Source organism: Phocoena sinus, chromosome 2, assembly GCF_008692025.1.
Source record: "Phocoena sinus isolate mPhoSin1 chromosome 2, mPhoSin1.pri, whole genome shotgun sequence".
In the NCBI taxonomy this organism is placed as follows: domain Eukaryota; kingdom Metazoa; phylum Chordata; class Mammalia; order Artiodactyla; family Phocoenidae; genus Phocoena; species Phocoena sinus.
The window spans coordinates 137,021,224-137,038,150 of NC_045764.1; the positions used below are offsets into that span (position 1 = coordinate 137,021,224).

The 16,927-nt window shown below is 32.4% G+C and overlaps 1 protein-coding gene across 2 annotated transcripts in view; it reads left to right on the forward strand.

Annotated features, from left to right (window-relative positions):
- Positions 1-8,938, forward strand: part of PPM1A (protein phosphatase, Mg2+/Mn2+ dependent 1A) — a 43,487-nt gene extending 34,549 nt beyond the window's left edge. For both annotated transcript variants that reach the window (XM_032622714.1, XM_032622713.1), the window contains 4 exons: positions 1,040-1,157; positions 5,321-5,429; positions 6,852-6,909; positions 7,861-8,938. In XM_032622714.1, coding sequence (XP_032478605.1) covers positions 1,040-1,157; positions 5,321-5,429; positions 6,852-6,909; positions 7,861-7,890 — 315 coding nt within the window. In that variant the 3' untranslated portion in view covers positions 7,891-8,938. The remainder of the gene's footprint in view (positions 1-1,039; positions 1,158-5,320; positions 5,430-6,851; positions 6,910-7,860) is intronic.
- Positions 8,939-16,927: the final 7,989 nt, after the last annotated feature.

Consider the following 16,927-nt stretch of genomic DNA (forward strand, 5'->3'; position numbering starts at 1 on the left):
TTATGTTCTTTGTCCCTTTTAGTATAAAAAAGGGAAAAAGTAGCATTCATTTGTTAGGTTTATTCTGTAGTGCTTGAGAGTTAAATACTTGTTAACTAAATTAAAAGCTGTTTTCTTGAGAGACTTGTTCAGATTCAGATATTAGTAAATTATGACTCAGATTCTACTTTATCTCTTCTGCATTATGCTCTGTTTTAAAAATTGTTCAGTATCTTATCATTTGCCTCATTTTTATACAATTTTCCCCCAATATTTTAAATATAAAATTCTTTGTATTGTTTGCTTAAATTAATGGTATAACTTCAATTTTCCCATATAGGGGAATTAAATACTTAAAATTTTAGAACTCCAATTACTAATAAGAAGAGGAAGTCTGATTTTTGGGGAGGCCAAAATTGATTCAAGTATTTTAATTATAGCATTTTGATTATCTAGGTGCCTTTAAAAACAAATGTACTTCCTAAAAGTTGAACCTTTTTTTTAAATTATGAAAGTTAAAAGCTGGTTTATAAACTTTATATATGTAGTTTTATTTCTAATTCCATATTTCTACTTATTATGAAGCAAATTAATTAGCCCCATAATTTATTTTAAATGTAAATTTGTCAAAAAGTAAATTTCTCAAGTATATGTGTAACTACAGATCAAATCATGTTGTAAAGAATATCACTAGAATTTTCTATCTTGTTGAATGAATGTATGTATGTGTATTTGTGTTAGGTATCACTTCATGTTAAGTAGGCCACCAGTAAATGTTCAGAAATATTTGTTTTATAGAGCTTTAAACTACTACTGCAACAATCATTTTTTTAATCTGTAGTGTTTCTCTCCTGTCTTTTGGAGTATTGGTTATTCTGTATACCATATGTACAATATATGTATTGGGGGGTGCCACTCCACATGTGCATGTATATTTTTCTCTCCTTAAAAACAATATATGTTTTCACTAGAACAAGTATAATTGGCGTGACTGTAAAGGTTCTCAAAGCTTTGAAGAGCAAAAAGAAAACAATATTTTCTCAAACTTTTTTCTTCCCAGGGAAGTCGAGACAACATGAGTGTGATATTGATCTGTTTTCCAAATGCACCCAAAGTATCGCCAGAAGCAGTGAAGAAGGAGGCAGAGTTGGACAAGTACCTGGAAAGCAGAGTAGAAGGTGGATCATTTAACAAAAAATAAGTAGCTTTATTAAAGAAAAACCTCAACATAATCAAACTTTAACATTTTAGCTTTTAGATCTTTACATGCCTTTGACATTTAGTGTACAAAAGTGGGAAAGGGCATTTCTGTAGTAGCTGTTTAGATATTTGTTATTGTCCTATCACAGTTATATTAGAAATAGCAACTCGGATGGCCCAGTACATTCTGTTCAGGATACTTCTGTTTAAAAAGGCTAAAGTGTTGTGTGCTTTCAAATTCTTTATGAATTCATTGGCATGAATAATTTTATGCCAGGAAAGTCTAATTTGTGGTTTATTTAATTATAAACAGATTTTTTATGATGGTGATAATTTGAATACCATCTTTCTGTGTAAAGCTGTGTGTATGAATTTAAGGTCTCTGGGACTTGAAAAAAATAACTTGAAGATCATAGCCTGGTTATTAACAACTTTCATGTGCCACAGCTTTTAAAAATTTATTTTAAACTGTTCCAAAGCTTCTTGCCTAAGCCATAAACTGTTTCACCTAGACAACATAAACCTGAATAGAAGACATACCTGGCATATATCTCTACCTGGCAGAAATATAAATGCTGAATAAAATCAAGAAATAAGTTGGGAATTACAGAAGTGTATTTGTCATAATTCTGCAAATTACTTTGAGACAATTAGAAAGGTATTTGTAGCTCAAGTGTAATGCCTTTAAATATTTGAAAAACTTTTAAATGATCATTGATGCAGCTACTATTTGCCATAACTATTAAGTCTCCCCAGAGAACTCCAGTTTACTGCATATATGCGATAAGCATTAGATTATGCAGTTTCTTTAAGGAGAAAAATTTGACATGCCAATAATAGTGTTAAAATGCATTTTTGGCTCCTAATGTCATTACATTGCACGTTAAAGACCTTTAATAGCATGCAAACATTGATACACTATTATATCCTGCTGTGCCTGCATTATTAAAATTAATATGCACTTTAATTTTGTTTTCTCCCTTTTTGCTGTTTGATACCAATTATAATTAGTCTGATATTAGAATTATGGTTGGTTTTGATTTTTCAGTACTGTCTGGAGCTGCTATTTTGTTTTTATTTCTCTCACCTACTTGATAGTGATATATCTAGTATGTGTATATAGTATTTAGTATTTCATTCACTGGACATACTATTCAATGAGTTTGTTTCCTCACTGTTTCCAAGGATCTTGGAAATTTTTTGTTTTAAGTGATTCATTTCAATATAAGTTATCAGTGAGATAAAATATTTAGAATGCTACCAAGTCATAGCACATTGGTTCAGACTGCTGGTTAGTGGAAAAATATGAAACCTGAAGAAGAATATGTATTGGGATATGTTGATATTTAATTTATTGGCACTTTAACCTGAGTGTACATGTTTTCTTATCAATTTAAAGAAATAATTAGTTTTATTTACTGTGAAATGGGGTCAAATTTTAGAAATGAATTGCTATTTTTTCTCTTTAGTGTGCACTCTTAAGTTTTTGATGCAATTCTAAATAATTGCTTTAGATAAGTAATTTTATGTTACAATATTAAGTTTTATATTGCTTATTATCAAGCAAAAATTGCCACCTGAACAGGCTTTACATTAATCCTCAATATTTTTGGTATGTTGAAGTGTTGTTATACTTGTATTGTTCAACTGGAGATTATTATGTCATAAATTAAATACAGTATTATTTACTGAGGTAGATTTGATGAGACTGCATCTAGTTAAATAATACAGTAATTAAAAACCACTACTATATTTAAAAACATAGAAAGAATTAATAGAAAGAATGTAAAACATAGAAAGAATGTAACTATTTGCATTGTAAAAGTTGTTATATATCTTAAAAAGTGATAAATACTGCAATCAGCTTCCAAAACAGGCACTGAATACCTTTTTCTTTTTTTCTTTCTTTAAATACATGCCTTCACTAAATTGCTGTGACCTATTAAACCTCATTTTATTTGCTTTGAATACTTTTGGCTTCTCTGTCCACACCACAGAAAAGGACAAAGGCTTTTTAGCTCTCCTCCTATGATATTCTAAATATCATAGGGTTGTGAAAAGATTCAGCTCATGATTTAAACCATACCACTTAAGGTTGTGGTCCTTCTAAGCCAGTTTAAGAGGATACTTGTGTCATGTATGTATTTTTATTTGCTACTGACTGCCCAAGCTTTAAAGTTGCTAATTTGGAGATAACTGATAGAATCCCTCAGGCTTGGTGGAGGGGCGGGGGGGCAGAATATGTTTATACATGAGTATGTGGAACATAGATATTCTATACATATATATTCCTTAATAAAAGCATTCGGTCTTTTTATAATTCTAATTAAAATGTATAGTCCAAGAGCAATTAAAGGAATATTTCTTAAAATTTCTTTTTCTTTTTTAAAGCACAAAGAATCAAGGCTAGTGTAGTATTAATGGTCAGATAGTTTAAGTGTATTGTCCCATGTGGAATAGGAGATATAACTGTTTTTAAAGTCTTATATTATTTTTTTAAAGAATTTGTCTTCCTGTAATTTTATTCACAATTAAAATATCCTAATTTTTATATTTTAACAAAGGAGATGTATGAAACATCAAATATAGATGATTCAAGGTAATGTTTTTAGACCTGAAACCATCATTGATTGAATTTATCATCAGTGTTCATTTATATTGTATCTAGTTATCTATCCAATAATTGTATTGGCTTAGCAGAGACTGTATGTTAAGTGTATTACAGCTTTAGATTGTGAAATTGTGCAGTTTAGGTCAACATCAAATTCCTTTATTTTTGTACAGCAAATTTCCAGCATTAGAATCATGTAGAATAAATATACTAGATGTTAAAGATTATACAATAAAGGAACTTGGCAAACCAAATCTGAGATCCTTGCTTTTTGTTCAGATTAAAGACTGGTTTTTTAAAAAAGCAAAAAATAAAAGATGGTAAAATTTGGCCTTAATCCTCAAAGGACAGTTTGAGCCATTTAAAGAAGTATGGGTAGCAATGTCTGTCTTTTAATATGTGGCTTTAATGATGAATTAATATTTTGAAGCTTGATCAAAGGATGAAAGGTCTTTACATGCATTGTTATTTTCAAAGGTATTTACAAATTGAGAACTAGAATGATCTACAATGATGACAAAGAAAACTTCTTAGTGTAAATAATGGAAAACAAAAAATTGAACATATAACTTAAAAATATCCTTGGCATGATCTTACGTTTAGAATAAATATGCTGAAACTCCAGGTAAAGACTTCCTGTACTTAAAGTGAATAGTTTGAGAGCTCTTTAAGTTGTCTGTGCATAATGGTTGGTATGTTGTGGTATGAATAACAATATGCATCTGCATGGCAACAGTGCCGATCATATCACTCTATCCATTTAATAACTGAATGTTTTGAAATTAACCATTTTAAATACAGTTGTATGGTTTATCAAATTTTTTCTTTTTAAAAATTTTGTCCTGAAATTTAGCCTTTTTCCATTCTGTAGGCTTTGTTCAAACAATCAACTAAGGAAATGGTATATATCTATTTATTACTTAAAGATACTTTAGACAAAAGTTAAGCTGAGAGTGGTGTTCAAGTACATGACCTATTCTGCACATGCTACTTATCATTTTGCAAATATAAACATATGTAAATATGATTTGGGTTAGTATATAATCAGTAAATCCCCCATACTTAAAGGTGTTTTTTTCCTTCTTTCAAATCTTGAAATTATTTTTTTTAAAAAATCTGTGTACTGTATTTTCAGGGCAAAGTTCAGGAAACATGTTTCCAGTCTAAAGAGAGGAGTTAATCTCCTCAGATGTAATTAGTTGGCATCTTAAGAGGAATATCCTCATTTGTACACACATATCCCTGATTATGGTAATACATTGATTTTAATATGAAAATTTTTCACATTTTTATCTTGTTTATTTTCATTCTTTGAAGTTTCTGGAAAGTATTGTATCTCTTGTATCATTTTGTACATCCCTTTGTCATCAATTTTCAAAGGTCAATTTGATTTTTATTTTTTTATATAGTTTAGAAAATCTCAGATGTGGTAAATGCCATCTTTAAAAACCTAAGTTATCTTTGTTTCAGTTTTTTTAATTATTATTAAATTTGGATAACACTTACAAAAAAAGTACTTCTGATTCCCAGAAATCATAAAGAAGCAGGGGGAAGGCGTCCCTGACTTAGTCCATGTGATGCGTACATTAGCGAGTGAGAACATCCCCAGCCTCCCACCAGGGGGTGAATTGGCAAGCAAGTAAGTTATAGTCTGCGTACTCTTACCATCTGTCTCTGTACATGAAAATGTTAGGTGTCCGTTGATCAAATGTGTATTTACCTAATTTCTAAAGTGAATTCAAAATGTTTAAGCTGTGGTTTGGTGTTTTTCAGTATTAATGATATATGGTGCTTACTTAGAATAGGTATCAGAATATCATTGTAACTAATTACACTGAAGGCTGTCTTCAGTGGAGGCTTGGATTACACTGATTGCCTCATATAGCATAAATGAGATAATACAGTGAAAGAAATTTTTAAACTAAATTACATAGTACTACAAAATTCTAAGTATCATTATTATTCCTACTAGTATAATTTGATTTTCTTAATCCCTGGATAACTGAACACCCCATGGATGAGCGTTTTTCTCTTCTTCCATCTGGGCCATTTTTCTGTATCTCTGATTTTCCTAGTGTTTTTGGTTGTTGATGCTGGTTGGTTGGGTTTTGGTGTAAGGCAAGATAGGTAAATGCATTTCTTGCTTTTTTTCTCTTTTCACTTTAGTTCCTAGAACTGTGGGCTAATATGTGTTAGATACTAAGTTTACATCTTTATAAACTACAGTAGAGACTTTAAGCAATTTTATAATTCAAGGCTTAAAACATTTTTACCTCAGATATCCATGTAATTGACCTACAAAGATATATTGACTAATTTCCTTGATCCTCCACTTGATCTGTAAGTGTAGCCATGTTCTTTAATCATTTCATGTAATTGTAAAACTTCCTGTTTGAAGGTTTTATTTTTTGGAAATTGTTTCTTCCGATATGATCTGTGAAATGACAATAAAATTGCTTCAAATCAGTTTTGTAAGTAGGGAGGCTTATAACTTATAAATACCACTACTGATTTTTTAATAAAATATTATACAAAAAGTAATTCCTAGACTTGCCAGGGAAATGTCATATTTGACATTTCAGTTTTAATAGCGCTTTTTTAAAGGGGCATTATGAAAAGCAGAAATTTAAGTGTAAAATATCTAAATTATTTTACCATAACAGATATTGAAGTTATTTCTACTTCACAACATTCAGCTCTTAACCAGAATATATTAATATTATATCTTAAGAACTGCATTGTCATTTCTGACTCATAACCACTAAATGCCAATTCAAACAGAAGTAGCCCATATAGACTGATTTTTTTTCCAAGCCATGACTATTTTGTCTTCTATTAATTGCATTAGTAGAGTGTTACATTCTAGAATAAATTCACCACTACTTTAACAGTGGGGCCCAAATATCTTAAAGTATGGCTCACTTATTGACAGTAAGAAATAGAACTAAAATAATTTAAGTGTATGAGTATCTTTGACATTTTAACGAACACCTGGCTATGCGTTACTAAGCAGTTTTGTGCTCTGAAGAATTAACTTTCTGCATTTTTTTTCTTAATTTAGGCGGAATGTTATTGAAGCCGTTTACAATAGACTGAATCCATACAAAAATGATGACACTGTAAGTGGCATTGAGCTCCCTCTGCTTTCCCTTCCCCTCTACTCTAAATGCATATCCTTCCTACCTGTTTTTGCAGAGCTGTTCATTGCACCCATTCTCTTACACACACCCCTGACTGCTCTGAACTCTGCCAGCACCACAGTTCTAGTGCTTGAGGATATAATCATGGTGAGTGGCCATTTAACTCAAAAAAGAAGAAAGTCCCTTTTAATTACTCTGGTTTTTTTAAGCCTCTCCAAGCAATCAACTTCAGAAGTTTTCCGCCACTAAATGTTTTTTTGAAGTTGGGAATATCTCTGCTCAGAATCTTGAATTAATTCTGAGTTTTGTAAGCAGCTGTAACAGAGCTTCAGAATGCCCATCTCCATTAATGCCCATTCTTTGCCAAGAACCCTGCATATTTCATTTAAATACTAGAGAATTCTGTTTATATAAAGACATTTAGAATGCCCTATTCTCCAGTTAAGTTTCCTGTTACAATTCTGTTGTCGTATGGTGATTACAGAAAAGTGGTAACTTAAAATCATTTGGGCCTGGCTCTGAAATATTTTATATATTGCATTATGAAACTTCCTCAAATCTCTTATTACTTGAGGTTTTTATGCAATAAAAATTTGTAAAGGTAGTGTTCTAAAAATAAATTGGGTTTATTGAAGAGAAAAATAAAATTCTTTTTAGTAGTTGATTGGTTTAGAAATACATTTGGTCAACCTCATGGTAAAATCATATTTCAAATATTTTATTCCAAAACAAAACAAAGGGTTCACAATTCTTTGAACAGATTAAATATTGATATTTCATAAACACATGTACACATATTATATATTTTAGAAAACATTTATATTCTAAAGGTCAGCTTTACAAAACCTTATCTTTCTGCATTACCCAGGAAATAATGCATCTCTAAGTTTTAATTTAGTTCCTTGTTTTGCTTTGTTTCCTTTTATAAAGGACTCTACTTCAACTGATGATATGTGGTGAAACTGCTCATCTAGCCATGGAGTTTACCTTCACCTCCAAGGGAGAGTACAGCTCAACTTCCTTGAACCTTTTAAACATCCATCTTCAACTTTAAAGAAGGGCATGTATGACATGGGTGAGAGTGATTACACCAGAGAACTTCAGCAGTACCACAGCTAGCCCAGAACTGATTTTTTTTTTTTTGTAAATTTGAGACTTATGTAAACGTGATTTCAAACCATAATTCATGTTGTAAATCAGACTCCAGCAATTTTTGTTGTATGATTTTGTTTTTTGTAAAGTATAATTGTCCTTGTATAAAATGCTCATATTTAATTATGAACTGCTTTAAATCACTATCAAAGTTATAAGAAATGTTTGGCTTGTTGTGTGACGCAACAGATATATAGCCCTTTCAAGTCATGCTGTGTTTGGACTTGGGGTTGGGACAGGGAGAGCAGCAGCCATGTCAGCTAGACGCTCAAATGTGCACGTGATTATGGAGAATTATTCCAAAATCTTACAAAGCTGAATATCCAGGGAGTTAATTGAAAACTAGTTTAATGTTTTTGGCAGTGGGATTGGCATTGTCGATAAAGCTGGTCCCTTCATTTAACTGTTCTAGGTTCTCTCCTTGTTGCCATGAGTATTGCAGGTAATACAATATATTCATAAGAATATCAATCTTGGGGCTAAAATGCCTTGATTCTTTGCATCTCTTTTACAAGTCCTTACATTTAATTACTAATTGATAAGCAGCAGCTTCCTACAAATAGTAGGAGACTGCCACATTTTTGCTATCATGATTGGCTGGGCCTGCTGCTGTTCCTAGTAAGATATCCTGAATTCCATTTTATCAATAAAGCTTGATTTAACAAACAAGAAATTTAATCATGTATGTGTAATTCCTCCTTTACTCCGCCCTTATTTTAAAGCACCATACCATTGTAAATGAGAATTTTTCTCATGGGGAAAGATGTTAGTCTCTTTTAATTGGAAAATACTGTAATTCAAGGCATAAATGGAACTGTTTCCCTTCCATTAGAAAGAAAGACTATAAAAGATTTAAGTCTCTGTTGTTCTTTGATCTATTTTTAAATGGGTTTCTTTCAGGCTGCTTATTTTTTCATTTAGATGTGTTATCAGCCTGAATTTGCCTACTGTTCAGTTAAAATAATTGTCAAAGCTTGACAATCTAACAATCTATCGTAGGGGTGTATGTGTGTTTGTGAGTGTGTGTGTGTCTGTGATTTTTAATTAGCCCATGTCTTTAGAATCCAAATAGTTAAGATGTATTTAGTGATTTGAAATATAGCATGTTGATAATATTTAGCTGTCGGCCTTTAAAAATAAAAAGCTTAAAGAATTGTAGATATAAAAATAACCTAATTTAATTTAGGCTTAAATTCCTCTGATTAAGCATGTGAAAGTAAGTTTTAAAATCTGTCACATTGAAAAGACTCTACTGTTCTGTGCCCTTCTGTATTTTTGTCTCTTTAGGTTGAATATTGTATTTAATCACCATGTAATTTAATCATTCAGTAAGCAGATTCCCCACTAGAAAACTATTAAAATGTAAGGTATAAATACAACACTGAATACAAAATCAAAACTGTGTATAAAAGGTAGTATAATTTTGTTATATTTGTTTTTTCCCTAACTTGGAAATATACGTATTTGTATATATATAGCCTTAAAACTAATGTAAAGTTAGGGGAGTATTGGGAAGAGTAATGTGAAATATCTCAGACTTAAGTAGTTATATGCCAGCAAAATCTTTTCATTATCCCTCTTATTTGGGAGGTGATTAAATGTAACTTAATTGTATTTAATTTATATCTTAATCCGGCATGAAGAAAAACAAGTGCTATTTATATTTAGAAATTCATAACAGTTGGAATTACAGAACCAATTCCGTACTTGACTTACAAATAAATGCTTAATGTCTAAATCTGTGGTAGAGTGCGAAGTATGATAATGTTCTAAGTTATGACTGTAAGCATCTAAATGCACGTTTAATGAACACCAGTGCTTCTAGTATAGATTACCAGTACTGAAAACTAAATTCCTATTATAATTCCTTAATTTTTTAAGTAGACTAAAGTTTTTAGTTCTGGAAATTTCAAAAACTTGAACTGGATTTTGAGATGTAAAATCTTAAATCGTAAGTAAAATATGTGATGGAAAGCTATATTTCAAACCATAGTAGCATATTTAGAGACTTTTTAATTTGAGGGTCTTTAAAAAAGAGGAGGTTAAGATACTCCTCTGTTAAAATGTTAAAATTATTAGTACTGAAATTAGGCCTGGAAGTGGGAGAAAACTGTATTAAGTGTGACCAAAGAAGACTAAATCTTTTCCACGTGAGTCAACATTGCCATACTAGATAGAATTTTTAATTATAAAAGTACAGGAAGGAAGTATACATTATAATGGCAAACTATGTGTGTTCTTGATTTCTGGGGCTAATGGTGGTGGTGGGGAACCAGCCACACTTTAAAAGGCACTTTTGCACCTCTCTTGTGCACTTCATTTTTGTACCACTTAAATTCTTGACCTCCCACCCCATTTTGTGTGCTAATTAGCATCTCAGGGCAATGCCTCAATTTTTTGATATGTTGTATGTTATTTTCTTTGGAGGATAAAAGTTTTGTGTGATGATAACATACTATTCAAATGTACTTTCATTTAAATGTTTTAACAGGATAAACCCACTTTGCTGCTTTTAATAGGAAATTCATTTTGTATAGCATTCTTCTTGCCCTAACAATTTCACTGATCTCTTATTGTTTTAGCAAGGTAAGTTCTCTTAATTTCCACTTTCTTAGGGAATATACTTTTACAGATAACAGAAACAGTTCTCAGTATTAGCATTAACTTTAAAAAATCTAAGTGGTATTTTTCTTATTCAGCTTTAGAACTGTTTCAAACATTTTTAATTATGATGCATTAACTTGTTTCTAGAGTTCTATGCAATTAGTGTACTGCTCCAGCCACTTTTTTTTTTTTTTTTTGCGGACCTCTCACTGCTGTGGCCTCTCCCGCCGCAGAGCACAGGCTCCTCCGGACGCGCAGGCTCAGCGGCCATGGCTCACGGGCCCAGCCGCTCCGCGGCACGTGGGATCCCCCCGGACCGGGGCACAAACCCGTGTCCCCTGCATCGGCAGGCGGACTCCCAATCACTGCGCCACCAGGGAAGCCCCCAGCCACTTTTTTTTTTTTACTACATAAAATTAAGAAATTTGGAGTAAAGAATAAATCAACTATGTAATTCAAATAATCTGAATTATAGCAGTACTTTTAGTGATCATTTGACCATATATTAATCCAGCTAGTAACTCACCTTTTCTACAAAATATATAAAGTGTTATTACAAAACACTGTTTTAGGGTAAGCACCTTGGAACTATAAAGAAATGAATAGGTCCTTGCTCTCAAGGAGTTTACATTTGAATAGAAGTTATAATCTAATGTATGTTAATATTATAACTGGATCACTCATCCAAAAAAGTTACTACTCACCTGCTGTCTGCCCCATACTTTCCTGAACAAGGCGGGTCTCTGCCCTAAAGAACTCATTTGCAGTTCCTTTAGTCACTTGAAAACTCTTTTTTCTGTTTTATTCTTCTCAAAGTTAAAAATCGCATTCAAAAGAAAATTTTGCTTTGCATAAGAATAAAATTGGACTGATGAGGCTTAAGTCTGTTCGGTATGATTGATTGCCTTTCACGAATGGCTTATATTCTTCCAGCTGACAGCAGCAAATCAGAGAAATAAGGTAATGTATTGAATATTTCTTAGAATTCTCCAACCCTGGAAATACTGGTGGAATTTAACGCATTTAAAAACATATATCTAGGACTTCCCTGGCGGTCCAGTGGTTAAAACGCTGCACTTCCAATGCAGGGGACTCAGGATCAGTCCCTGGTTGGGTAACTAAGATCCCACATGCTGCGTGGTGTGGACAAAAAATAAAAAAAAGTAAGAACATGTATCTAGCTAAATTTATCTTATTTAACCAAAAGTGTGTATTTTCTTGAAAAAACAATGCCAATGTTAATATCCAATTTTAGCTAAGTGATTACTGTGTTTTAATTTTTTTAAATAATTTACTGACCATCTTTACTGGACAAATTCATATGGAAATTCAGTTTGCAGTTTCTGAAAGAACTGATGAAACTGGTTACAGGGGTTTATTTTGTTTTAATTTTGAATTTCATGGTGTATACTTTTAATTCATAAAGTTTGAATGAGAGGTTTAAACCTTTAATGTTTTGATTGCCATTTGTACAGTATTATGTTAGGATTTGGTATTAGAAAATATGTAAATATTTCAGTATATAAATGTTTCTCATTTGAGTTTTTTCTTCAAAGAAAACTTCTAGAGTTTCATATACTTTTGCTTACAAATACTGCTGATGAGATGACCGTTTTTTAATTAAGTGATCTAGTCTTCTGATTAAGTTTTTGTTTTAGGCGTTAGAAAGACTTCTTTATACTTTAAAATTTTAGAAGCTTAATTTTACTTAACTTCATTCTATAACATGCTATGAATTTGGGGTTGTATTTGTTTTAAATTTTATATACAATACTTCAGAATATGCTTGAAAGATTTAAGAATATATTTCTAAATGTTATGAGTATAATACTGTGTTGTTTTGTTGGTCAGAATAGTTAAATGTCAGTTAAGTGTCAGTTATTACTAATAGAATGCTACACAGAGATGATGAAAGGCATTTGGTTCCACTTTTGTTTCCTATGACACAGATTCTTTCCCTTTTTCCTGTTTTATATATTTAGTGGCCTCTGCTCTCGTGGTTTCCTAATTATATTACCAGTGTGCCAGTTAGAAACACTCAAATGTATTAAAATTGAAATCGTAGTTGACAACTTATACTTTTATAAGATGGGGGGGGTGGGGTGAGGAAGGTTGTTTAACTTGATGTAACAACAGAGTGACATTTTTTCTCCCTTATCCTGCAGGAAATGTTGCTTCATTTCCTCTACTACCCTCTTGGTGGCTTCTCTTTTTTCAAACCAAAACAGGCCAATTCCATTTTCTTGAGCAAGAAAGCTTAGTGCATTACCTCACCAAGGCCAATTAATACTATGTAAACCTGGGCCAAAAATAGGAAAACGTGGGAAATGAAGGGTTGGGAAGATGCCAGTGAGGAGGACAGAGGAAGATTACTCTTAATTATTTAAAAAGCCATAGGAAGGTCTTCCTTGGACCTAGCTGTATATTATTAAGAACTGTTGCATCACATAAACCAGCAAGAACCAGCCTTTGCTTCTGCAGATAATTTGATTTTCCCAGCAAAGCAGATAATGATAAAAAATTACTGCTTCTCCAACATAGAAACAACTGAGAAAAATAAATGCAATGTTTCGTCACCACAAAACCCAATCCTTCAGTTCTTTTCATGGTTTCAAAAACCCAGTTTTCTATAATAACTTTCTCGTTGAATTAAATGTTTAGAAAAATTATTTAGAATTTTTCTTTCTTTTTACATTGTCCTCCTGATCCATTAAAGGACATTTAGTAACATTTGCATTTCTATGGTACTATTTGAAGTTAGATTTGTGTAAGAGATTGGGTAGCTGCAGAACACAGTACTATCTTAATTAGGTATAATGAATGGCACAAATTCATTGCAGCAATACTTCTTAACCTTTCAGGGTCACAGAGCCTTTGAGACTGAATAATCCTAGGAATTTGGCACCCAGGAAAATGCATATAATGTACATACCTCCCCAGAGTTAACAGTACTGCAGTGGTTCATGGGCCCGTGGTTAAGATCCTATACTACAGCATAACAGAGCATCAACATTTTTCCATCAAAGCCCATAAAAGATATTAATACATCAAGGACGTCAAAATAATTTGAGTCTATTTTAAGGAATCGGTTTTTTTTTTAAAGATAGAGTAGGTAGATGGGTGTCTAGGTAGAATCTGATATTAAAATGTCCTTTTTAAAATTCGTATCTTGTGGGGGAAAGAGAATGATTAGTATTTGCACTAGTTTTGGAGGATAACATCATTTCTAAATTTGCCACTTTTGAATCTCAAAAAACAAGAGGTAAAATGGAAATGTTCGTGGAACATTTCTGACCTGCATAGTATAGATTTAATATATTCACAAACAGCACATTTGACTTGTCAGATCTCACTCAGGTTTTAAGATTTTGAGCTTCCTCGTATCAGAGTTTATTAAATTATGAGAGGAATTAGGTGTTTACTGATACATAATGTTAAAGTAGGATCTAACATACATACAGTCACCAATGTACAGGACTGAGATTTCTCTTAAACATAACCACCGTGAAAAAATTGATTAGCTTGTTGCATTTGTTGCCAAAATTGGATGTTCGGTTACAGCATATTTAATTCCCATTTGTGGGAATTTTGAAATGTAAAGACTGTTGTCTTACCTGGTTAGCCCTGAACTAAGTCAACAGCATATCTGCAGGAAAATATCTTATTTATAGTAATATGCCTGAATACTGCTTGGTTTCACTCTTGAAATGATTTATTTCAATTAATTTGTATAAACGTTATGAGTGGAGAGATCATCTACATGTTAAAAGCACTATATATCCATTTTTCAAAATCCATACATGTAAAACTAATACAATTACAGAAGTATTTCCTAAACACAGTGTTTAACAAAATTCTCCACAGTAATTCACCTACTGTTTGCAGTTTATGTGATCCAAACTCTTAAAGAAATTCCATAAATGTATATGTTGTATTATGTATCATTTCCTTGTCCAAAGAAAGTATGTGAATTCAGTTCTAACTTTAAGAATGTACTTTTTGTTTTCAAGTCCACTGAAGAAATTGCATTCAATCTGTGAGTGGTTGCAGATTGTATGAAATGAAAAGTAGAAATAATTCTAGCTCGCAAAACTGGTGCCACTAAATAAACAGGCAATTGCATAATGTGTGTGTATCTATGATTATTTGATACTGCAGGCAGCATTTTTGTTCTGCATAGAAACCTGGAAATTTTGAATTTATTTATTAGGAGACCTTAAGAAAATTTTTGTTCAACTGAACTTGGTTAATTTGCTTAAAAAGATAGATCTGATAGTCAACAGTTTGAGCTAGACTTGTCCCTCCCTGATTTTAGGAAGATGATTGAAAGCCAGTAAGTTCAGATTGATGATTATTTTCATGAAACATCCCAGAAACCAAAAAGCCATAAGTTGTCCCCTTGGCAAGAACATACCGTTTGTCATCTTATAGATGTGTATTTCTTACTCCCTTAAAGAGTTGAGACTGTATGGGGAGTGGCCTGGAAAAGGACTTCTCCACCTAGCTAGTATCCCTGGTGTAGTGCCTGCTTCGTATTAGACACGTGTTTAGGATGCTTACTTCCTCTGCTCATTCTGAAAATTGGTTGTATGACCTCTGTCCTGTGTTCATTTGTGTCTGAAAGTGTGACTTATTTTATAGGCTTGTGTAGTTAGAGGGATTTTAGAGTACATTGAATTGATGATGTAAGTGAAGTTCTATGAACTGCAAGAGCTTATTTTGTTCATTGTAAAATGTGTAATGAAAACACAGTAATGAGGCATCATAGCGAAAGGTAGCAAGTCTTACAACTAAGTAAGGTTGAAGTAAAAAAGGATTCATTTGGCTTATGCATAACTAGTATCTGTTCACTGGTCAAATTGTGTCCTGAAGTTTTGGTTTTGTTTTTTTTGTAGTTATTCTTTTGAATGTTGAAGCTAGGTTTTTTGTGGGGTTTGTTTTTGTTGAGTAAAAATTGTTTCAGTTTTTTCCCTTAATTGATCACATGCTGAGAAGCTGATATTGGGGTACCCTTTTTTTTTGTTGTTATCACTTAGTAGCTCAGACTTGAAATTCCCATCAAATCACAGAAATTTTGATTCTAGTTGAAAAGTCTATTCTTAGATGAACTACCCCAAAAAACTTGGCTTGCATGCCCTCTGTAGGACTTGGTTAACTTGGCACAAAACCACTGGTAAAAGATTTGTGTTCTGCTGCTGCCTGATATTCATATTTATTCTCATACCTAATATAAGGTGATTCAGAGTACCTAAAAAGCTTTTGATAAAATTGTGTTTCATGTTAATAGTTGTACTGTTACCTGAATAGTGCATTAGCTAAACACACTATATGTGTGTCATTCTCTGCTATAGTTTGGGTACCAGCTTGGGTCTTCCAGATAAATCATTTTCTCTATGGCTTTCCTTATAGCTACACAAATGTTCTTCTAGACACTTGACCTAGTGAAATTGACAATATTTGATCATTTTTGATCTACCAAAATGGCAGTTTTTATCTGGTTCCATTTAATAGTTTCTGAAGTTACTAAATGATCAGATGGCAAGTCAGTACAGTTGACCCTTGAACGGTGCGGTGGTTAGTAGTGCCGACCCTCTGTACAGTTGAAAATCCAAGTATAACCTTACAGTCAGCCTTCTGAATCCTTGTTTTGGCATCAGCAGACTCAACCAACCACGGATTGGGTAGTACTGTAGTACATATGTAGTGGAAAAACTCTGCCTATAAGTGGACTGCGCAGTTAAACCTGTGCTGTTCGGAGGTCACCTGCACTTCTCAGTATTTATATTTCAATTAAATCATGTCTCCTTAGGATTGATCCTTATAACTGGATGACAAGTTTAAAGAAAAGCTATAGCTTTGAAAACAATTGCCAATATGAAGTTCGGTAAATGGACAATACCAAATTTATAATTCCTACCTTGAAATTAAATGAAAGCTCGTAAGACAACTTTTTATTTTAAATTACTAACTTATTCTTTGTCTTTCCGACTTTTCACAGTGCCCCTATAGTTGCTCTAGGATAGATCAACTTGCTGCGTAGACATTTGGTATGAGAAATGTTATTCCAGCAGTGACCCAGAAAGGGAATAATATTGAATTTAAATGTTCAGGCAGAATTATAATTAATAAAGCATAAAAATAAGGTGGGAAAATGATGTTTATGGTTTTATTTTTAATTACATAATTGAGGTGAGTGAAGAGTTCCTTTCAGACATTTTATTAAGCCTGTTAAGATGTATGG